This window comes from Schistocerca cancellata, chromosome 5 (genome assembly GCF_023864275.1).
Source record: "Schistocerca cancellata isolate TAMUIC-IGC-003103 chromosome 5, iqSchCanc2.1, whole genome shotgun sequence".
Classification (NCBI taxonomy): Eukaryota; Metazoa; Arthropoda; class Insecta; order Orthoptera; family Acrididae; genus Schistocerca; species Schistocerca cancellata.
Genome location: NC_064630.1, coordinates 491,604,103 through 491,628,325, shown reverse-complemented (window position 1 = coordinate 491,628,325; position 24,223 = coordinate 491,604,103). Strand labels below are relative to the sequence as shown.

The 24,223-nt window shown below is 42.2% G+C and overlaps 1 protein-coding gene across 1 annotated transcript in view; it reads left to right on the top strand.

Moving 5' to 3' along the window:
* The window catches only part of LOC126188621 (venom carboxylesterase-6-like), a 113,551-nt gene extending 89,997 nt beyond the window's left edge, over nt 1-23,554 (top strand). The window contains exons 7-10 of the mRNA XM_049930223.1: nt 10,058-10,242; nt 10,328-10,454; nt 12,306-12,438; nt 23,278-23,554. Of these exons, the coding sequence (XP_049786180.1) occupies nt 10,058-10,242; nt 10,328-10,454; nt 12,306-12,438; nt 23,278-23,554 (722 nt within the window). The remainder of the gene's footprint in view (nt 1-10,057; nt 10,243-10,327; nt 10,455-12,305; nt 12,439-23,277) is intronic.
* The last annotated feature ends 669 nt before the right edge of the window (nt 23,555-24,223 follow it).

Here is a 24,223-nt window from a genome sequence, read left to right as displayed (position 1 = left end):
GAATCAACTACAGTTTTCAATTGTTTCTTCGTTTCTACTGAAAATATGGAGCGAATAAAATGATTATTTTCGTAATTACGTCACTGAAATAATGTCATTTCGTTTTCTTCACAGTACCGTAAAACTTCACCGCAGTTACTTTTGTTATGAGTAGTATAAGCTTTAGATATAATGGTATTATGTATGACGGCCATTCCGTATGTTTGAAGGAGATGTTGGGTAACTGAATACGATACTGAAAAACGTACTTCTGTTTACAAGTTAACGTCTTCAGCACTTCATTTTGCAGATTATAACTCCTTTATCTTTTACATAATTAGCAACATAACTCAATTAGCAAAAAAAATGTAGAGTGTAAATTGGGTGCCTGTCGACTGCTACTTAAAGTAACGTTATCGCGTTTCTCTTGCCTATACTTTCACTACCACGTTTTGCTGAGGCGTGCATCTCTGTCTGGCGGTTATGTTTCCTCAAGAAACATACAATCTTTTGTCAAAAATAAATGTACATTTTTCTGTGACAGGCTGACAAGGCGGAATACTCGGAGGGAGTATGACTGCTTTACATGCATCTACTTAAAGTACTTGAAGTAACAATTCTACTCCAATTTCATTGAAACGGAGAACTTTTTCTGTCATTTTGGCAATGTTAAACACTGCTTCCCATACGCTTCTATGCTGTCGTGGGTCGTGTAATATATTATTTTTGAGTCTGGTAAATATACGAACTCATTCACACCTGGGCTGTAAACTTGCTGAAAGTGATACACGGCACGCATCGTTTAGGGCATTTTTCTTCTTGTTCTACAGTTCTCCCGGTTAGATAGTGCAGAGACTGTTCTCCACCGTGTGAAATCTCATCTACGTCGCTTATGTCTAAATTTACACATACAGGCATGACTGCGTCATTGTTGCTTTGTGACAGAGTTTTGTGTAGTAGACGAGGTGCGAGCATTTTCTGTCCGATAATTGCTATGGCGAGTGGGACGGGAATACCAAGACACAGCAATAAGCCCGGTAACTGTCGTAATACATAGGGACTCTGCAACTTGAATACCCACTCCTCACGCTGTAAAGTTTTTCCAGCATATCTTGTGATAGCCTGCATAAAAAACCACTGTGGAAGTTAATTCTGATTGCAAGTTACTGTGATTATTGTCAAATGTCCAGCTATCTCTCTTCCAGATTTTCTAACAGCGTAATAACACTCGTAACTGCACAGAAGCATCTTGTTTACAGTCGATAGCTTTACACTTTACAGCTTTTTTGTTCGAGGTCATTAATTTAAATCACCGGAAAATTACCGTAGTGTATAAAATATTAAGTTGCAGCAGAACTGTAAATTATCTTTTGTTCTCCTGCTTACTTAATCGCTGCTGAAACACTGAGATTTAAAAATGCTTAAGGACGACCAACATTCATTCTTTCACAATGCTTTGGTCTTATTACTTTTCCTCGTAGTTTCCAGGCAATGTTTAAAATTTTCCTTTAGTCAAAATCATATGGTTTTGCAACGGACAGTTGGAACTGATAAACTGTGTTCGACATGTTTGGTAATAGTTGTATGGTTGGAAATTATTTTCTGAGCTTAATCGGAATGTGAGCTACATCAGACATGAAACTTAGTTTCTGATCATCATTGCAATTCAACTCAAATTGATCATGTCTAAAATGAAGCTAAAAAAGGAAATGGATATCGAAATGTAATACGAAATTGAAATTAAAGCTCTTGCACGACTTCATTATGAATCAACGAAACGGGAGAAGGCAGTAATATTAAAACCTGTGGGATGGATTGATCTTATGAACTTCGATTATGGTTCAAATGGCTCTGAGCACTATGGGACTCAACTGCTGTGGTCATAAGTCCCCTAGAACTTAGAACTACTTAAACCTAACTAACCTAAGGACAGCACACAACACCCAGCCATCACGAGGCAGAGAAAATCCCTGACCCCGCCGGGAATCGAACCCGGGAACCCGGGCGTGGGAAGCGAGAACGCTACCGCACGACCACGAGATGCGGGCGAACTTCGATTATGAATACAGTACTCTTATCAGTTGCGTTAGAAGGAATGATAAGCTGTAAGTCCCAAATAATGTTGAATACATCATAGTTACGTAATCCACGAGATAAACGTTTGTTCATTTCACGAAGTCTGGCAGATTCTGGTGGAAATACATATTTCCTTCCAATTCGATGCATCCATATTTTGCATATTTCCACATTCATTGTGGAATTCGCAAAAGCCTACTATCAAGCACTGTCTTCAAATAGCAGTTTAATGGCGTTCTTCAACAAAAAAGTTGACACGTTTCGTTAGGTACTTGATTTAATATAAAATGAGTATGTTTCGCGCATCCATATATACTTAGATAACCGATAGTTAGATCAATTATTCCATTCACTCCTTCACGTACTACTTGGGTCCAAAATAGGTGCTCTGTTACGTGACGTTCAACTGACTAATGGCAGCGCTCGGTTGTCTGCAATCCATACGTAAAAGGCTGTCGCTACTTTCCTTATTCAGAGCTTAGGGGAGCTCAAAATGCCCCCGGTCGAGAGTCACAGAAAGGCCTTCAACGTGTGCCCTGCGAGCAGTGACTATGCTGCCATACGCTCCTGTGATTAGAGGCTGAACTTAATCTCACAAGGGAAACTCCCCATCGAACCCCCTTCAGATTCACTAGTAAGATGGCTCAGTGGATAGCCCGTCGAAAGCTGAACACCTCAAGCATGAAAACAGGAAGGCGTACTGAACTGCCAAAAAAAAAGCAAAATGGAAACAATGAACAGTGCAAGAACAGGAAGTGCAATATAGAGTAGAATGCAATAGCAACGAAGTCGTGGGTAAGTGGTCATGGTCTTGGACTGCCAAGTGGGCAAGGCCTTGTTTAAAATTCCCTCGGGCCATCTATTTATTTATACAACATTTTAAACTTTCGTCCAGTCATTGAAATGTTTGTTCTCTTTCTGTAGTCTTGGCAGTTGTTATACTATTCATTGGTTATAGAATTTGAGTTACGTGGTAAGAAGAAGTTACCGACGCAAGTAAATGTGATTACCAGTGGGAGAGATTCCGCATAGACCTCTCACAGCAATGAAAACAACAAATAAACGGCTGTGAACTATGTTTCAAGACAGGAATTCCAGAATCGAGACTTCCGAAACGGAAGGCAACATCAAAAACGTTAAAAACATGTTTTGAAAGAACACAGAGAAGCTGTGTGATTGTGAAGCTGTTGCGTTCGTTTGTTGCAGCTTATGTGAAAAACTACTATGTTTTCATCATTTCCTTCGGAGTGATCACATTCGCAGTCATACGAACACCTATATCGGGCAAGGGGGCACATCTCCCTCACTTACCAGCCGTACAAATTGGGTGCATCGATAAGAGATTTCCACCATATGACACACACGTACTGTCACTAATGCCGTGTGTGACGCACGAGCCGTGTTTTCCGGTGGAATATTCGGCTGACTTGTCGCCTTGTTATCAAACGTTTGCGGTACCCACTCGAAAGCCACTTACTTTCGACTGCTAATAGAGTAGTTATGCAGCATCACTTGTCATTATAGGTCCCTACCTTACTCCTCGCCGTTGCAAACGGACGGTTACATCACGACACACACAAATATGAATTAAGCGAACAGCCTACAAAAAAAATGGCGTGATGCAGGTTTGATTGAGGCTGGGCCGCTTGGCAGTTAAACACCGTAACCACTTATTCGTTTAGTTCGGTATTGTTTGTTGCGTTTGGTCTGGGCGGACGTCACATGTCATCCGTTAAAGCTGATAATTGATTCCTTTACTCAGATTTTTATTGCAGAATGTAACGAGCCCTCTGACCAAATACGCTGAGCTACCGAACAGGCAAAATTGTTAGTACCAGGGAGCTTTGAACATGGCTCACCAGCTTAGTAGTCCAACACCGTGACCATTGAACCATGTCGCTGTGGGACTTGAGCGCGTCGCCACTTGTCTTCCCTGCTGCTCTATATTGCATTTCCACAGCTTGGACCACGTACTGTCCCTATTTTGTGTGTGTGTGTGTGTGTGTGTGTGTGTGTGTGTGTGTGTGTGTGTGTGTGTGTGTGTGTGTGTGTACAGTACAGTGCACCTTCTTCCTGTTTTCATGCTTGAACTGTGTTCTTACCACTAAATCCAGGTGGCAATTAGTTGAAAACGTGGATCACTGCTAAGATTGTCCGCTTTACAGATGCATATGGACCCCTTAAGACAATCCTAGAAAGATGACACCGTGGATAAAACTTAAGTCTTTCGTAAAACTTGAAATTCGCCATGTCCAGGTAGAGCTCTGCTACCGCTGATTTATCACGTTGCCTCAACCGTGTATGACGATGGCGCTCAACATAATGTTCTAGCACGGTTTGGCACGTTCGCTCAGCATAAGATTTCCCATATTGGCATGGGATCTTACATAAATAACGTTTCCTAGTTCCAAGGACGTCTATGACTGAACGCAACAAATTCCTCAATTTTACTTGTAGCCTAGAAACAAACTTGATAAGTCTCTTGAGGGTTCTTTCTGTTCATAAAGACTTGCTGGGTCTTCCAGCGCACAAGTATTGCCTGCTCCTGACCTGATAAATTTCAGCACTGCCGCGCGATTATCACAGTCGCGTCTTGCAGCAGTGAAAACAGAAACTATCACTAACCGAAGATGTCGAACAGTTCTATCGACTAAGTATTTTTGGATTTGCACAATAGGATACGGCGACAAACCCGAGAGGTGTATTTGGAACAGATTCGTCGGGAAAGCCTGAACAGTCAAAACGAAGGCACAGTAACTGTCAGAATCTAATTGCGTGGTATGTCCAGAATCTGAATTTATTCCAATTACCTCCGTTAGGCAACCGTGGATTTCCAGGTCGGTAGGTTGAACGAGGAGCGTTTCCTTCCAGAACGAGAACACCAGCGTATTTTTCCGTACAGTGTCAGCCACTTTCTTCAATGGCGAAGAAATTTCGGTCGCAGCCGAAATTTCGCCAAAACGCCATGTGCGGAACGGATGAACACACTGAAAGAACTATTCACCATGTCGACAGCTTGAGCCGGAGTGTTCTACACGGCTGTCGCAGACAGACGAGCTTGTGTGTTTGCTGCTTGTCGAGATGTTTTGAATGTCAGTTAACAGTTTTACGTTCAAATGTTAATAATAAATCTAAATTTTAAATGGTTTTTAAGTGTGATCGGAATTATTAGTATTGGTTGGTTGCTAAGGAAAGATACTGCACCCGCTAGTCCACCAGCACCACACTTTAAACAGAACAGCAGAAGTCTTTATTGGTATCTGTAGAATGCCCACCCCACCGCACCGCACCGTAACGTGATCCAAACGTCATAAAAAATAATAGTCTAGTCAGATTTGGTTCTGGGGCTTGTCCAGCAGAGTAATTAGTGCAATTTGCTTTAAAAGATCGACAGATTTTGTTTTTCTATGTAAATTACTCTGAAAGCACCTCTCTGACGTAACCGTGGTCGTTATGTTTCAAGACCCCGAATGGTCACACCAAGGTGTCCAAGCAAACGTTGCTAACTACTGACTTTACGTTCGTGGAGGCTGAAGAAAATTTATTCAAGAAGGGGAGAAGAACCTTGATTTCTAGCTTTTCTCGAGGCCACCTTAACAATAAGGCTAGCTGAAGACACATCCAGACTTCGCTCAGATTCATTGTCAGTGATGTTTTCACCTGTTACTTCTGAATCCTACTACCTGGGTATTTCCTGTGACGTATATGGGTACAGCACAAATATTGATTTATCGATTCATTACAATGGGGTCATTACAATGTCAGATTTTTCTGAGTGTACTTCACTCATACCAATTCGTGTCACTGCATTTCATTCATCCTCATCAATTACATCTCTTTAATGTCTGTGAAATCAATGTAGTTTGTGACGTATCGTTAACGCTTTGATCAGAACATACATGTGTATTCCGAATTACTGATAAAAACCCGTGAAACGTCTGGAAATTTTTCCAAATGATGTCGATATCGATAGGCACGATTATAGTAGCAGTTGTAAACAGTTTGAGTCAGATGCGTCAAGCGATAACTGTTTAGATCCACCTGAAGCGTCCATTATAATAGTGGCTGCGAAGCACTGAAAGAATGGAGCTTCGAACTGTTCCCAGTCATTTTCATTTAAAGCACTGTAATGATCAATACTACTTTTCCTTAAGTTAATGTGGGATCTACAACGGTACTGAACACTATTCCACTTATTTTTGGCTGAGAAAGTTTAGAAATGGCCGTAGAAGCACGAAAAGTAAGTGATGGCCGTTCAGTAGATGTTAGAACAACGGAAATCATTGAAACACCGCATGACGTCTACGTGCTGGACGGGTGGGTGAAAATGCTGGAGATAGCTGAGGCTACGCGTTTAACGTACCGCGTTCATAATATTCTTAACGAAACTGGAAATGAAAAACCTGTATTGCGGAATGGGTGCCGCGATTGCTAACTATTGACAGAATCTAAACACGGATAATATTTCATCACAGTGTCAATGGTCACTAACAGTTTTTTTTTTAAAAAAACACTAACAGTTAAAAAAAAGACTAACAGTTTACACAGATTCGTAACGCTGTGTAGACTTGGGTCTATAAACATACGCTAGAGTGGAGTAGATTCAAAAAAATAGCCGAAGAGCAGTGGCGGTGCGTCGAAGGAGGCGTGGTAAGTTGCCAGACCAATTTCCAGTTTGATAACCACATTTTTTGAGGGAAGGGGGGGGGGGTGGAGGGCACTGTAAGGTAATTTCTCTTAAATTGCTAGAAAATCGACAAAAGCATAACTTAGGCTATTAGACTTTTTATTGGTGAATGAAAACCGACCAAAAGTGTAGAGCAAAAAATGCTCATTAACAGCGGCAATGCACCGCTTCCGCTGCAACAGTCACAAAGGCGGAAGTGTGTGAACTAGGCTTAGACCTCGTTCCTTGTGCATTCTGTTCGCCATATTTAGCCCATATTTTCTTAAATTATTGATGTTTTGAGAAGAAATCGGACGCTATTGCAGCGGGAGTGATGGAGATAGCAATAAAAGGCACCAGGGAAAGCGGTAGGACCAATGAAGTCCATCGACTGTTCCGGAGATGGGGTGTGATACGCAGGGAATGAGTATTGTAAGAAAATCGCCGAAAAAATTTGAGCTCCTGTAAGACAGGGAAAGACGAGGAGGTGGAGGTGGTGGTTCTCACTGCTGATATGACATAATTATTACAAATTACTTACCTCGTTAATTACAAACATATTTTCGGCATACTGCTCTATTATAGTGTGGAAATTGGGAAAGATAAGTCGGCCAAGCGTGGTGGTACATTACTGTTCCGACGTTACTGGCTTCACCACATTTGTGGCTGCTATTTTATTAGCATTCTGGTGAGAACTGATTTTACGCAAGGTCAGTGGCTTTGTCAATGTCGACGCTTATGCATTTTATTCACTCGCTGTATTCTGTCTTATTTCTAGAGGTTATTGAAAGACGTATTGCGGAGTACAAGGCACTCAGATTGTCGAGGAGTGGGGTGCGAGTCCCATAAGGCCACTCAATTCAGACATCCTGTATCATTTCAGCAGAATGACGTAGTTTATATCCTCTGACTGGGGCACAGACGATTTTCTCATTCTTTAAGGTACTATATGTTAGAAGTAGCAACTACGTGCCTCAAAGTTCTACAGCTTTACTTTTCATCTACATCGCAGTCCACGGCACTGTTCCTGTTCATGTCGCAAATAGAACGAGGTAAAAACGATTGTCTATGTGCCTCCGTATGAGCTCTAATGGTGTAAATCTGTAAATCTGTTTTACTAAACAGACTGAACAGTTTTTACCAGTAGACACTTGGTTAGTTCAGCCCATTATTTCATAGACGTGACACCATTTTCAACGTACTAATCTAAAAGAACACGTTTCAGAATAACTAATTCTGAGGCAGGATGTCCAAAAATTTACTGAGCCTGTGTTTAGCTAATTCTAACTTGAAATGACGGTCTTGAGTACTTCTCTAGGTACTTCACTAATTTTACGGTTGAAAAATTCAAGCCACCTCCAACAATTTTTATGGCCCTAATCTGTTGTAACTTATAATCCGAGACTTTAATTTTGCCTACATATTGTATTTAATATTTATTTTAAATTAAGAAATTTATTAATAAAAATTTGAAAGAATCGTTCCACAAGACTTTGAACTCCAAATCTCTTTAATACTGCCTGCTGTGTTACACGAGGGGCGACCAGTAAGCATTGCAACGCTTTTTTTCTCGGCCAGTTTGTGTTGAAAAGTGAGGAATCCGTTATTAAACATCGTAGAATATTCCTGCTTCATCTCCTATAGTTTAATGAAGTTCCGGTTGGTAGCAGCGCTATAGGTACCTTTCGAAATGACGCCTGTAACGGAGGAGCGTTCCAAGGAAACAGCTCCCATTGAGTTTCTTTTGGCGGTAAACTAGAGCGTCGTCGGTATTCGTAGGGGCTTGCAGAATGTCTAGGGAGACCTGACAGTGAACGAAAGCCCGGTGACTCGTAGGAAGAGGCGTTTATCATCGCACCAGGGTCGCGCAAATCTGTGCGATCTCCCGCGCGCCGGCCGGCCGCGCACAGCTGTGACTCCTGCAATGTCGGAGCGTGCGGACACTCCTATTCGAAGTGATCGACGGACGACAGACTCCTCGCAGCCCAAACGGACATCTCTGCTGGTAGTGCTGACACCCTTGTCCGCCAGTTGGGATACTCAAAGCTGTGTGCCCGCTGCGTTCCTCGTTACCTAACAGATGACCGTAAAGGGCAACGAAGGACCATCTGTGCGGAATTGATTGTGCGTTAAGGTTAATCATGACAATTTTTTGAAGACCATCGTCACAGGCGATGAAACGTGGGTTCATCTGTTGGAATCGGAAACAAAACGGTAATCCACTGAGTGGCGCCACACCGCCTGTCCTCCAAAGGAAAAGTTCAAAATCGTGACCTCAGTCGGTAAAGTAATGGTAACGGTTTTCTGGGACTCTGAAAGGGGTTATTGTATTTGATGTCTGCCCTCATGGTGCAACGAACAACTCTGAAGTGTTTTGTGCTTCCATCAGGAAATTGAACAGACGACTTCAGCGTGTTCTTTACGAAATGCAAACGAACTTCGCCTTCTCCTCCACGATAGTGCAAGGCCTCTCACAAGTACGCGCACCAAAGAGGACCTCACGGAACTTCATTGGACTGTTCTTCTTGATCCACCCTGCATCCCAGATCTCGGTCTTCTGACTTCCATCTGTCTGACCCTATGAATGTTGCACTCCGCGGGAAGCAGGTTATTGATGCAGCAGGCCGTTGGCTCTGTCGTCGGCCAGTAGAGTGGTACCGTGACGGCATATTGGCCCTTCCAGTAAGATGGCGGAAGGCCGTCGCATTAAACGGAGATTATGTTGAAAAATAGCGTTTTGTAGCCACAAGAGTAGGGAATAATGTGTTGTTACAATCTTGAACAAAACCAACCTGCTTTCACAAAAAAAAATTGCGTTATTTATTGAACTCCTCTCGTAAAACTTATTTTTTAGCGAACTGTGCACGACTGCGTTCCCTGATGACTGTCAAATACACCGGTAATGAGTGGCATGAACATTCTTGCAAAGGTAAGTTTAATGATCGACATAACGTTAATCAAATATACCCGTGGAGAGCATACACAATTCGTGTCCATCCCGTATAGCATTAGGTTAATGCATGAAGGGGAATTGAAAGCTTGTTTGGACTATGAAGATGAAGATGTTCGTTTTTCATAATTTATCTAGTTTCTGGCGAATCCCCTAATGGCTGGTTGAAAGTTTTCACGACCCTTTCCCTTGTAGTGTAAATGTTTCTCCACCCATTCTCCATGCCTGATTGGTGGCCGGTCATTTAAGATCTTTCTTCCCAAAGTGTTAGACTTGCTATCGAAAACTAGTTTTACATAAGGTAGACTGGATCATAGAGTAGGCAGTTCATTGTGTGGTCAGTGAGGTATGTCTATGTAGAGTGAGTGAGGATGTGTTGGTTACAGTGATGCTGGTGTTCCGTTATATGATGAACGAACTGAACGAGGACCCTGGGAAATACGTGCCCAAGTACCTAGGCCTGACCATCGAGGGCAGCGAGGAGAGGGCTGCCGCCATCGGCCGGCAGATCTGGGACTACTACATGGAGGACCAGCCCCTCACCAGGGCAACCATCGGCAGACTCATAAACGTGAGTAGCTGCTGTTGCCGCTGGGGAGCTGTGCAGCGTGTGCTGGCAACAACAGTACTCACACGGACACAACTGTCGTTTGCAGATGACCAGCGATTTCTACACGTACTATGGCGTGACTAGGAGTGTGGAACTGCACACGAACCAGACTTCTATGCCAATGTTTGTCTACAACTACGCATGGCAACGTCACAAAAGTCCTATCGTGCTAGGTAAGTTTGGGCTGAGGTAAAACATTACCGCTTAGTTAAACAGTGAAATAAATGGATATGTGATGCTACATTAAAATGTTCGAATTTCATTTAAAATCTTCTAAATGTTCTGATTTGACTACAATTCCTTTCTCCTCGACAGTCCTCCTTCCTAATCCTTCATACTGAGTGATCTGCGATGTCGTTGTCTTCTGTTTAAAATTTCTCCTCCCACCCCTATTCTACAGGCTACTGCTAAACTAAATGCTTCTATGTACCTTAGAATATGCATCTGCAAGTTGGTCTTACTACGATTTCACCACCGTAATTTAGTCTCTGCAGCAAGACATAGATATTGCAAAAAGTTTGTTCTTGCTCTCTCGTTGTCCTCTAGTTCTTACACATGGTTTTAGGTGTTAAGAACGGAAAATTTCTTCCTCAAACTTTGGTCAGTGTTTGTCGCTGGTTTATTTAGTTTTCACGTGATGGCTTTCTTACCTTACTCCATAAATCTTCATTACAGTTGTCTTGTGTAACTTACCTTCTTAACACACACAATTTTTCACTTTTTATAATGCAGATTTTCCACTTTCAGGTCTAACGAGAGGTCTTTCTTGTGTTACCTCAATGAGCAGTTAATTACTTCTTGCAACTTCAGTGATTTATAATCTTAACTGTAAGCGTATTTACTATGGACTAATAATTTGTTATTCCATAGTTACATTAGTGAGGCTAATTACTGTAAAAAAAGAGCTCCATAAAAATAAAATCAGCGTTACTGATACAAAAGCAATCTGATTCCAGTAGGGTTAGTTTGCAGAGTGCCTGCGACGTTTTGAGGAAGTTCTCTCCACTGGTTAGAGAAGTTAAATATTACGGCACATTTAAATAAGGTGTGAGAAATGCTTGATTGGACATATCAAGGAAGGAGAAGAAATTTTGACTGTAGTTCGACAACACATCTTGGAAACGGCTTTGACGACTTGTATTTGAGCTCCACGATCTGATGTAGGACATCGGATTCTTAATAGACGAAATTTTGAGTTTTACAACAGTAGTGGCAAGACTCCTAAGCTGCTGAACATGTCGATTGCTAGAAGACGGAAATTGGAAAGTTTACGATAAAAGAAGCTGTAATAACTACACTTACATCAGTGTAATAGCTGCCAGTAGGCTCCATTAGCATAGAGGAAAAGTCAGAATTGGAAGACGAATTAAGTAAGGAAATTTCATAAATTATACTACTATCTGTGTGGTCAAGTAAGAAGTTCAGAGATTCCTTAACTGGCTAAAAGAACTAGTAGCACTTGTCACTGGTCCGTGCTGATGCAGTACACTATTTACCACCAGTGCAAGTACACGATGATAAATAGAGCGACGTAAAAGAGCAAGTGGGGTGCTCTTAGCAAAACACAGCTACCAAAAATATTGTTGAGTTGTTTGAAACCGGCTGTTTACTATCAGTTTGTTGCCAGTTATGGCAGTTTGACTGCTCAGCAAACAATGCAGAGATGTAAAGGATTACGAATAACTGGATCAGTGAACAGAGGCGAAGACGTTATTATGTCTTACAAAAATGAGATGAAGGTTGGCAAGAATGTAGCCAGACGAATGGATGGCAAGTGAATTACGGATATTCTTCGCTGAAGTCCTAGAAATAACGACCAAGACTACAACCTATGGAATGTGAGTAGACGACATTAGACAACATATAAGAGCAACACGCATAGGTACGCTGAAGACTTGATATGGAGCAGAAGAGGGTAATATCCAGAGTGAAAAAGACACCACTAAAGTCACTATAGAAATTAAACGTTAATCTTGTTTGTAAACAATAATGGCTTGACAATGGTTCCTTCCTTCCTGTTGCAGGTGTACCACAGGGTGCTGATGTCCACCTCTTATTCCCAAATATTGTCGCAGGGAAAAAACTTAACTACACAAGAGAAGAGTACAAATTCGTTGATAAAATGGTAGAAATTATACTAAACTTTGCGAAACGCGGGTAAGTATTAAGCATCTGTTGCGTAAATAATTCTTTATTGTGCATGTTTCTTAGCGTTCGCATAGGTGTTGGAACAAGCGCTTCACGGAGGAGCCTTGTGTTAAGTACGGTACATCAATATGGGGGAACGTTTGTAAGTAGCCAGGACAACGAAAAGTTCGTAGTTTGTTACTCTGCACAAAACAAGAGAACTGGACATCTAAAAAGTTTTTGATTTTGGAACAAAAATGTATTTTTTTCATTTAAATAACATTCTTCTAACCTGTTTTGCGGTTCTGTAAATATTGGAGATAGTTTTGTGCACAACACGAGGAATTACGGAAACCTAGAAACCTAGAAAGCGGAATTTAAAGAAACTGTTCTCTTACAGCCATGCTACCTGTGACGTCGCTCTTGCTTGTCCGTTGTCCCAATTTCAGTTTCTGGTTCGTTTCGATCTCATGATGGTAGGGCCCCATTCTGTATTCATCCGCAAAACAACGTCTTTTTTGGGGATGTCAGCTATTTAAATTGCGGTAGCGTTTTCGCTTCCCGCGCCCGGGTTCCCGGGTTCGATTCCCGGCGGGGTCAGGGATTTTCTCTGCCTCGTGATGATTGGGTGTAGTGTGATGTCCTTAGGTTAGTTAGGTTTAAGTAGTTCTAAGCTCTAGGGGACTGATGACCATGGATGTTAAGTCCCATAGTGCTCAGAGCCTTTTTAGCTATTTAAATTTCACTTGTATATGAGCAACATGATATATCCATGAGGGGTGGTTAGGAACACAAAGAACGTATCCTAAGAACTAAAGCTCCCATGAAAAATACTAAAAGCAAACGGCTGAAAAATAGACTTTCCGTGTCACCATGAAAAGGGTCTCCAAAACGAACATGTCGAGACGTGAGGCGATATTTGCAGTCAAGCTATTTTGTGTATGAGGATCCATAGAAGATAAAGCTCAAGTTACAAAGGACTTAATAATCATCTGGGGTTCAAAACCTATAAAACAAAGTCTAGCAGATCGAGTCATATATGTGAGTAAAATTTGTCGAATGGCGTGTAATGCAAGCAAGCACCAATAGGCACAAGAAGTTATACACTATACTGAGAAGTCACACACAGAATAATACAATCTCGAAACTGGTCAGATTATATCGATATTTGATTAAAATTATCGGCATAAAAATAACTTTTGTGATACTGAATAAGAAAACTATAATACGGTAAATGGAAATATGGTGGATAGTAAATGCGTACGTGAGGATCCAGCAATCGCGAAATGGATCTGTCAATACGAAAGCTTTCGAAAACTATGGCTAACAATGATATTAGACTAGGGACCAGTGACGTTACGGCCAGTAACCTCTGTCAGTGACACAGTAGTCAGTAGTCACCTCTTGAAAGGCTGGGAGAGGCTCCTTCATGGTCTCGTGTAGTCTAAAAAAAGTTGGAGACCGGGAATGATTTCATTAAATTATTCATTCTTATTAATTCAGTCTGTTGCGACATATCTTCCATTTTCTTGTAAACAGGAGTCTAATGCATTACAGTAGTCTTCATGGTTCACTCGAAGTAGGTGTTGGCACTGTAGATACGAGATATGTACCGTGTAGCAGATAAATAACTCATAACCCAAATTGCTCCTAGTAGAGCCAATGCACCGTCCCTAATGGACCGAAATCAACTGGACGTTTTGTTCTGTCATGTCACTCGACAAAGCCTCTTGAACTCCAGACCAAAGTAATAGGATCCTCATGAGAGAGATTTTCACTCTGCAGCGGAGTGTGCGCTGACATGAAAGTTACTGGCGGATTAAAGACTCTAACTCGGGCCTTTGCCTTTCGCGGGCAAGTGCTCTACCATCTGAGCTACCCAAGTACGACTCACCCCGTCCTCGCAGCCTTACATCTGCCAGTATCACGTCTGCTACTTTCCAAACTTCACAGAAGTCTATAAAACTACCTTGGGGAACGCCAGAAATCACTTCTGTTTTACTCTATCACTTTCCGTCAATTACTCCGAACTGTGACCTCTCTGACAGGAAATTACGAATACAGTCACATAACTGAGACGATATTCCGTAAGCACTCAATTTCACTACAAGCAGCTTGTGTGGTACAGTGTCAAGTCTTCCAGAGATATGGGATCAATCTGAAATCCCTTACCAATAGCGCTCAACACTTCATGCGAGTAAAGAGCTAGTTGCATTCCGCAAGAGTGAGGTTTTCTAACTCCGTGTTGGCTGTGTGTCAGTAGACCGTTTTCTGCGAGGTAATTCATAATTTTCGAACACAATATATGTTCCAAAATCCTGCTGCATATCGTCATTAATGATATGGGTCTGTAAATTAGTGGATTACTCCTACTACCTTCCTGTGACCTGTGCAACTTTCCAGTCTTCGGATACGGATCTTCAAGCGAACGGTTGTATATGATTAAGTATGGAGCTATTGCCTCAGCATACTCTGAAACGAATTGGTATAGAATCTGGACCAGAAGACTTGCTTTTATTAAGTGACTTAAGTTGCTTCACTACTCCAAGCATATCTACTTCTACGTTACTCACGTTGGCAGCTGTGCTTTATTCGAATTCTGGAATATTTACTGTGTCGTCTTCTGTAAAGGCGTTTCGGACGGCTGTGTTCAGTAACTCTGCTTTGGCAGCGCTGTCTTCGATATTTCCATTGCTATCACGGAGAGAAGATAGTGTCTCTTGCCGCTAGCATACTTCACATACGACCAGAATCTCTTTGGATTTTCTGCCAGGTTTCGATGCAAAGTTTGTTGTGGAAACTGTTATAAGCATTTCGCATTGAAGTCCGCGCTAAATTTTGAGCTGCTGTAAAAGATGACCAATCTTGGGGATTTTGCGTCTTTAAATTTGGCATGTTTTTTCGTTGTTTCTGCAACAGTGTTCTGATCCGTTTTGTGTACCAAGGAGGATCAGCTCCGTCGTTAGTTAATTTATTTGCTACAAATCTCTCAATTGCTGCCGATACTATTTCTTTGAATTCATGCCATATCGGACGAAGGCGCCAAGTGAACTTTCCTGTGTTTTTGAGTAGGTATATTTTTCGTTTATTTTTGGAGGATTTGGGGTTACAATATTCAATATCGCTACAACCCTGTGTTCCCCAATCCCGGTATCTGTTTTGATGCTCGTTATTAACTCAGGATTATTTGTTTCTGAGAGGTCGTGTGTTTTTTCGCAACCGTTCACTGTTCGCTTGAGCTCGTGAACTAACAGCTCGAAATAGTTTCAAAGAATGCGTTTAGCACAGTTTCGGATGACATTTTATGCAATACTTCCGGAATTAAACATGTATTTTCGCCAACATATAGACGGTAAATTAAAGTCACGACTAACTATAATTAAGTCCAATTTTGCGTCACCTAAAAGATAAAAAAAAAATTGAGTTACCTTTCCACACGTTGAAAACGACTTGTTAATATCCAGTATACTTTTAAAATTATTACAGTCTTAATCTGTTAAGATAGTTTATAGACACCCTGCATATGGTTATAATACCTTTCGTCAAGATCTACATGTATTTTTCTTTCTTTGAAGAGACAGGCCGATGGAAACTTTTTACATGCATCTTTACTGCTTGCTCCTTCAGCTTATCAGGGAGTATACGTTCGAATGTTTTTGATGTATTGAAGAATTCAATTTTCTATGTCACCCTTCGACAGCACCCGTGGCTCTGTATCACTGATTAAAATATTCCGGTTTAAATTAATATTCTAGGTTCCTGTATTTATTGCTTGACCGTACATTCTGCAAATTTCATGTCCTTTCTTCCTGCGGGTATTTCTTCCATTATTACCACCTACGCTTCATCAACACTATTTGGTGGAAGATGTACCATTGCTGCAAACAAGCATAAAAACATTCGGACTTTTTCTCCATCCCTGTGCTCTTAGATTAATCCCAATCTTCTAATTTCTTCCGCAGACATTGATTGAAATGAAAATTGTAAACAGAAAGGCATGTTCCTGCGAACACTGTTTTCATAGCTTTAACTGTAGCCAATTCGAAGTATGGAACCACTGTTTTTGGTGACTATACAGGCATCTTAGATTTCCGTTTGACTGGTGAAATCATCCCTTTTAAGGTACGTGATCATTCAGATTTGGCATGTTATAAGTACTCTGAGGCGTCGTCAGCGCAGACAAATTTATTTATTGCGAAGCTTTTCGACATATCATCTTCAGAAAACTGTGGCAATAAGATACAGCCATAGTTTTCTGAAGATCATGTATCGAAACAAATAAAAAGAAATAAATTTGTCTGTGTCAAAGACATCTCCAAGAATTTATTGCATGCCAAATCTCATTTTTCAATCTAGAAAGTCTTTCACATACGTTTTTTGTCTGGGAGAAAAGCAAATAGAAAATGCCTTCGTCTCTTCTACCGTGTGTACGACGTTACTGTACGGTGGACATTTGTTTGAACTTTTCGAGAGACTGAAATCTTCTGTCCATAAAAGTCCCATTGCACACAGGATTTTCTCCAATTTTTTCACAGCAGAAAACCAGGATTATTTCGTCAGGAACAGAGCCATTGTCAGGTTATAAAATACAAATACCTTCAGTTAATTTTGGAATGTCTTCGCCCAGTTACATCTCGAAGTAGCGCCAGGATTGTGTCGTCCCATGTCCTTCCCTTCTTGGATTACAAAGCAATCTTTGAGTCCTCATACTTTTGGTGTGTTTGTGACTAAATCTAAACTTTCATCTTTCAAACCGTGAAATTTCTCTTTAAAACTTTCGAAAAGAGGCACACGCAGGCGTGGACTCTTTTCCTGAAGTTATGAATTAGTTTCTTAATCTGCACATCTGCACATCTGCACTTCTGCTTCGTCAGGTGAATAATGATGTTACTGTTAAGCCATGACTCTGCCATTTGCAGTTGTAAGGCCATGACACCTACCCGTTTGGAATTCGCGCACGACCAGTATACGCATAGCATTTTCTGTGCAACCGGTAGCAATGACCAACTTGACAATCCAGAGCTTCCGTCTCGTTGTTGCAGTTATTTCCGTTACAATGTATAGAACTCGAGTAGCTTAGGTCTACGAAATTATACGGAAACGAGGACACTGCCTGACTTAGGGTGACAACTCGTCCACTGCTACTGGAGGAATGGCGTAAATCAGCAGTGGGAGGGGAGGCTCTCGTTGGAAAACCCACACTGTAAAACTTAATGGCCGAAAGTCCCGTGGAACCTACGGCACCTGAAAAGGGTCGGAAACCTCACGGTGTACAGCCCACGTAGACAAACCACAAATGTAATGACCAGGGCAAAGCCATCCTACGCTGGCGCGCAGGTACATACAATCTAAGGTCGCAAGCTTGGCTCCATTCCACCGTAAGCAATGAAACGTGAAGCTTTGATAATGCCAGTCACTCATGTTGGTGGAACATCAGAAAATTCTCCTCATAGTACTGGTTGAGGAAGAGACCAACCAGTGTTAACAAAAGAAGGCAGCAATTCTGGGCCATAGCAGCAAAAGGAAAAATAGTGTATTTTCCTCTAGAATTTGAAACTGCTTAGCTGAAGGCAATTGCAGCCCTTCATCCAGGCAGATGTTCGCTGTAAGACTGGGCATACGCCATGTCCGAGCTATCTGGAACCCGTAAACCAAAGGCCAAGAAGGACATTTCAATGTCTAGATATCGTATTAGAATGTAACAGTCAGCAGCGGCATGTATTGAAACAACTCTAGAACTGATTCAGGAATCATAAACAACACGAAGAGTGCGCTGCATGAGCATTTCCGCTCTCACGTGCTTCTAAATGGTTGCAGCGAGAACTACTCATGGAAAGTTGTGGAGCTGCTATACAATGTACACTGGGCGGTTTCAGCAGGTGTGAGCTCTGGGCGTGTCCTGGTGTGCTGCATTAAGTAACGCTGGACACCGGCCACATCAATCATATACATAGTCTGGTCGAAAGTATCTGGACACCCATTAGATGAGATAAATATAAGGTGTGTCCACACTTGGTCTTTATGACTACTGGAACTCTATTGGAGACACATTTAATGAGGTGTCTGAAGGTCTGTGAAGGACTGGCAGAGCGTTCCACCCTCAAGAGCCGAGACCACAGAAGGTAGTGACTGGGCACGGGGCTGCAGAAAAGTCAGTCTTCTAACTGATCCCAAAGGGGTTCCATTGGATTTGGGTCAGGGCAGGCCAATCTAGCTCAGTAATGTTGTTGTTCATAAACTATTGCCTCACAGATTCTGCTTCGTGATAGGGTGCGTTGTCATGCTGATATCTCAGAGGTCTCCCTCTACTGTAAGTAGTGCACATTTCTGTAAAATGACTTCATTCCTTTCCGTATTCGGCGTTTCCTTAAATGCAATAAGGCGACTACAACCCAATCACGAAAACCACCACCTTACTGTCACACGGCCTTTTTCTGCTTCTTCACTGTTGGCACTACACATGATGGCAGTAATATTCTCCAGGCATTCGTCAAATCCAACCCCTTCGATTGGATTGCCACAGGGTATAGCATGATGCACCACTCAAAATCACTCGCTTCCACTCATCTACTGTCCATTGGAATAGTCTTTACACCACTTGAAGCGTCGCTTAGCATCGTGTACAGTAATGCGTGGCTTATGAGCAGCTGGTCGACCGTTGTATACCACCCTTTTTAACTCCTCCTCACAGTCGTTACGCTAGCTGGCCTGCTGGTAGCACGCTGAAATTGGCTAGTGATGCCTTCAACTGATTCCATGCGACTTTCACGATCGTCCTTCGCAATTATCGACGACCCCTGTTCGTCAGTAAAAGAGGTCTGCCGTCTTTGCTCAGCTCTGGTTGTTTCTTCGTGTTTCTACTTAAGTCACATCACCAACAGTCTAATCGGACAGCTTTAGAAGGGTTGAAATGTCGCTGACTGATCTGTTACTCAGGTGACATCCAAAGTCACTGAGCTCTCGTGACCAACCATTTCTGTTGTTCCTGTTTCTCTGCTGACAACGCAAGACTCGAATTCCCGCCCCCTTTTACGCTGGCGAGTCAGCCTCTCGTGACATCTACAGGACAGTTCCGCATTATGTGAAGGGATCCGGGTATGTTTGATGAGGTGGTGTACTTAACAAGATGAACGTTATCCTATCTTGAGATAGTTGTCTGTCTCCTGCGTTCTACTTTGCGTGTGCCAGAGCGAACGCAACCACTAGAGTGGACGGGAACAAAAGGCTGGTAAAGACTATGTTTGTTTCTGTTTTAAAGCAGCAGGACGGTGGTCGTTTGGTTCTAGTATTACCATAAGAATGTCATTCTTTATTTACTTTAATTAATGACTGTCATTATTTTCCTGCATTCATAAATTCTATGTAATTGAGTGTTAAATATCAGAAGTAATTTCTCATATGAAGTTTAAGGAAGATGGAAACTATTTGGGACCATGAGTGACTTACTGAGAATCGGAGGGAATATATTCTGGATGAGCCAAGAAAGTTCAGCAAACGCCAGATAAAGACGCTTAGAAATGTTCGGTCTACAGTATCGGTCAATCACATTCCAACATACGAGTTTTCTATGTAAAATATATAAGTGTAACAATAAATAAATATTGTTTAATGTGGCTGTTTTTAATAGTGTTTATCTGACAAATTAAGAATTTGATGTTTCTTTGCTTGAAGTCTACTTCTGTGTAACCTAAGTCATTGTTCTTACAATCTCCATAATATGGCAGACATTCCTATCTAACAGCACATACTTCCAACCTTTCTTGTCGTCGACCTGTCAATCCTCAGCTGATAGTAAAATAGTAATTATTATTGAGGTGATAACGTTGAAGAACAGATTAAATGCAGTTTATCCTGTACACTTTTCACATAAATTTATTTGAAGATCATAAAGCGGCAGTGCGTTTTTACACTACACATTTGCCAGCTTTTCTGTTATTGAAGCTGTTCTTCTGCAGACACCTACCAGAATGGCATAAAAACTGTATAAACAGTTTTTCACCGTGTTATATTCCGAACAGTTTGCTGGGTGTGAAAAGCATATACTGCTGCAGGTAGAAAGATTGCTTTAACAGCAGAAAGGCAAGCACGTATGTGGTGTCACAAACACACTACTTGATGCTTCAAGTAAACACATGTGACGGTATAATGTAAAATATAAATTGTATTTACGTCGCTACGTACAGATGTCAAAATTAACATAAAACCATACGCAGGGCTTGTGAAACTAAGCTAGACAAATAGTGCCATGCAGAGACCATTGCTCGAAAACAGTGGGGCACTGCCAGAAGAGTCTGACGCAGTGCGTTTAACAGGTGCAACACAAGGTGCGATGAATTGTCGCGGCAATTGGAAATGTACTATAAAGTTGAACTACACTGAGCGGTACGATTCTTGTTGACAAAACGTCGAAATTCTACACACATTCACCGTGGTTTTCTGACGGTATATGAATCGAATGTCGTGTTGCGGCCAAGCGTACGGAAACGGTGCAAACAATTTGACCATGACCGCGCAGACGTGGTGCCGATCTGGTAGTCCACATCTTGCGCCAAGCGATTTAAATCTTCTCGGCAAGCTGGAAGAACATCTAGGGGAGAAAGATTTTCCAACGATGAGGACGTTCAGACAACGGTTCTCTTTTGGCTCCGTGACCAGTGAGCGGGTTTGTATTATCGAGAAACTGAAAGATTGTTACAACGTTCCGATTGTCGTTTCAAGAGCCTTCGTGACTATGTTGAGAAACAGTGTCGTGCATCTGTTAATTGGAAATGTTATACAACCCTCAAAAAGATTAGTAAGGTGCAACTTAAGTTTTGAATTTCCCTCGTACTTCCTGCGAACACTTTTTCTTCTTTGGTTTGTTAGTCACCTTACGCTTAGCAGTAGAGGGAGTCCTATTCTGCCATCAGCATTGTCCCTCCTCCTGTAATTTGCACATCGTCTGCTTACTAAATCGTAACATTTTGCAGGCTGTGTGTTTAAGAAATGGCATCACAGAACCATAAAAGCTGTTGTACTGAATATTTTTCAGACGGCTAATTTGTCAAGCGAACGTAGTCGCTGATTGAAACTACAAGTAAAGGAAGGTTCTTAGGCATCATATACATAATTTTTTTCAGTTGTTGCTTACGTACATCTGTTACACTGCTGTAAAACGTAAAAGATACGACGCAAATGTGCTGCGACAGAAAAACAGTTACGTATTTCACAAGGAATCTCCATAAAACTTGGCGGCATTAACCCGTGATTTGAAAGTGCACTCAAAGACGAAAAAAGACGCACTACGAGGGCGAATTGGTCACAAACTTATGTTCATAGGGCATCGACGGAAAAGGCAAAATAGTAATCTTTGGCGCAGTTTAATCACCCAGCTGGCAAAGATATATCGATGCCAGAGCACAGCCTTTTTTGAGAATTTCGTTGTTTCGTTGTTTCGTCGTTGTTTCGTCGTTGTTTCGTCGTTGTTTCGTCGTTGTTTCGTCGTTGTTTCGTCGTTGTTTCGTCGTTGTTTCGTCGTTGTTTCGTCGTTGTTTCGTCGTTGTTTCGTCGTTGTTTCGTCGTTGTTTCGTCGTTGTTTCGTCGTTGTTTCGTCGTCGTTTCGTTGTTTCGTTGTTTCGTTGGACAGTAACTATGCCTCGCAGACGGGCGCGTGAGCAATATACGCATATATCAGCATTTCAAAGAGGACTTGTAGTTGGGCTCAAAGAAGCTGGTTGGAATAATCGGCCAATCGCTCGACATTTGAATAGTAATGATACTACTATTCGACGATGTTGGCAGAAATGGGTCAACCATGGCGGAACACAGCGCAAGAAAGAAACGTTCGACCTACAGAGATGACACAACGAGATGGCGAAGCAATCGTCAGAGACTCAGAGCCCCGGATTAGTCATCGTCCATCCTACGTGCAACACGACCATGACTCACAGTGATGGGGCTGAGCTGGTGGCATCCTTTGCACCGGCCACCATTGTCCTCTGCACACCAACAAGCCCGTTTGCAGCAGTGTCAGGTACAATTGGCCTGTAGTCTCATTGACTGTAGTAAAATTGTTTTCGGTGATGAGTTCTGCTTCGAATTGAGCCCTATGACCAGTGAAGACGTGTTTGGAGACGCCCTGGACAGCAGTTGGATGCCAGCCTCTCGCCCGGCATGTGGCCCAACAACCAGGAGTGATGGTCTGGGCTGCCATATCTTTTCGTAGTAAGACCCCTGTAGTTGTCATTCGCGGCACCCTTACAGCACAGCGGTACGACGACGATATTCTACGGCACGTTTTGTTGCTCTTCATGTCAAGCCATCCTGACTGCAAATTTCAACTCGGTAATGCCCGCCCACACACGGCGAGAGTTTCTACTGTTTGTCTTCATGCTTGCCACACCCTACCTCGGTCAGCAAGGTCACCGGATCTCTCCCTGAACGTCTGGAGCGTTATGGACAGTGTCCCTCAACCAGCTCGGGATTTTGACATATTACGTACCAGTTGGATACAATTTGACACGACATCCGTCAGAACACCACCAAACAACTCCATCAATCGTCGTCAAGCAGAATAGCTGGTTGCATAAAGACCAGAGATGGTGTCCAGCTTGTAGAGCTCTTTCTCTCGAATGAATCGTACAATTCATCTGAAAATGTAATCATTCGTTTGTGTGTACATCTGCATCAACATCCATCCCGTTCGGATCACTTCTTCGCGATGCGCTTTTTCCTCTCTTAAGAGCGTAGTTACTTGACTGGAAATACTCGTAACGACTTTTGATGGTCCAACGATGCCATTCTTCAACTTAACAGTAATTAGAGTTTAAACATTTAGTCTGTTGACAGGTACTGCACAATGTCGCTACAATGAACCTTGGTGTTTCGCAGGGATCCAACGAAAGACAAGAGTGAGGAGCTGGAAAGCGTAGTATGGCCGAGAGCCGAGGGCAGACACTTCACATACCAGCTGATAGACAAGAAGTGGCGGTCAGTGGACGGGGGCCTGCACCCGGAGCGCATGGCGTTCTGGGAGGGCATCCTGGCCCCTCTGAGGGAGGAGGAGAGCGAGAGGGCCAGCCGCGAGAGGGCGCAGCAGGAGCAGGCGTGGGAGGAGAGCCACCGGCACGAGGCCGCCGCAGACGAGCCCATCAGGGACGAGCTCTGACCCTCGCTAAGGATTGATGTCATTCGATATTGTTTGTAATAAAACGTTTCTTATAACAAAGGTTACGTTTTACTTGCTCAACTAATGTTATAATCCTAGGAAACAGATTTGTCTCACTACAAACGAGTCGGCTCACACGAACATAACCGAATTCCGTAACTTACTTAAAAGTGCCGTCACCACCAGTACATGACTCCACAACTAGAAGCAGACGAATTTTCTCTTGACCATTAGCGGCAAGAGATCAACAAGCCATACTCTGAGACTGTAGCAATATTAAGATAAACAGTACTATTACGGGTTTTTGGAAAGGTATATTATTATAGTAGCCCAGACAGACGGAAGGAAGATGAAAGCGTTTAAAGAAAAAAGTAAATAACGAACTACACTACAAAGTATGTTTATCGAGGAGATACTTTTAAGCCAACAATAACATGTAAGCTATGTACGAAACGCACTTCAGTAAGTGTGGTCTGTGTCTTTCATGATCTTACCATTGCAAAAATCTTAAAGATAAAAATTAGTTTTCTAGTCAGATTTTGGTATGGAATCAGCATACACTATTAAGCTGAATGAAAGGATCTGTGTGCGTTCGTCCAGAGATCTCATTGCTACACCAAAGTCGGCAACGTGAATCGATGGCACAGACATCACAGACATCACCGAGGA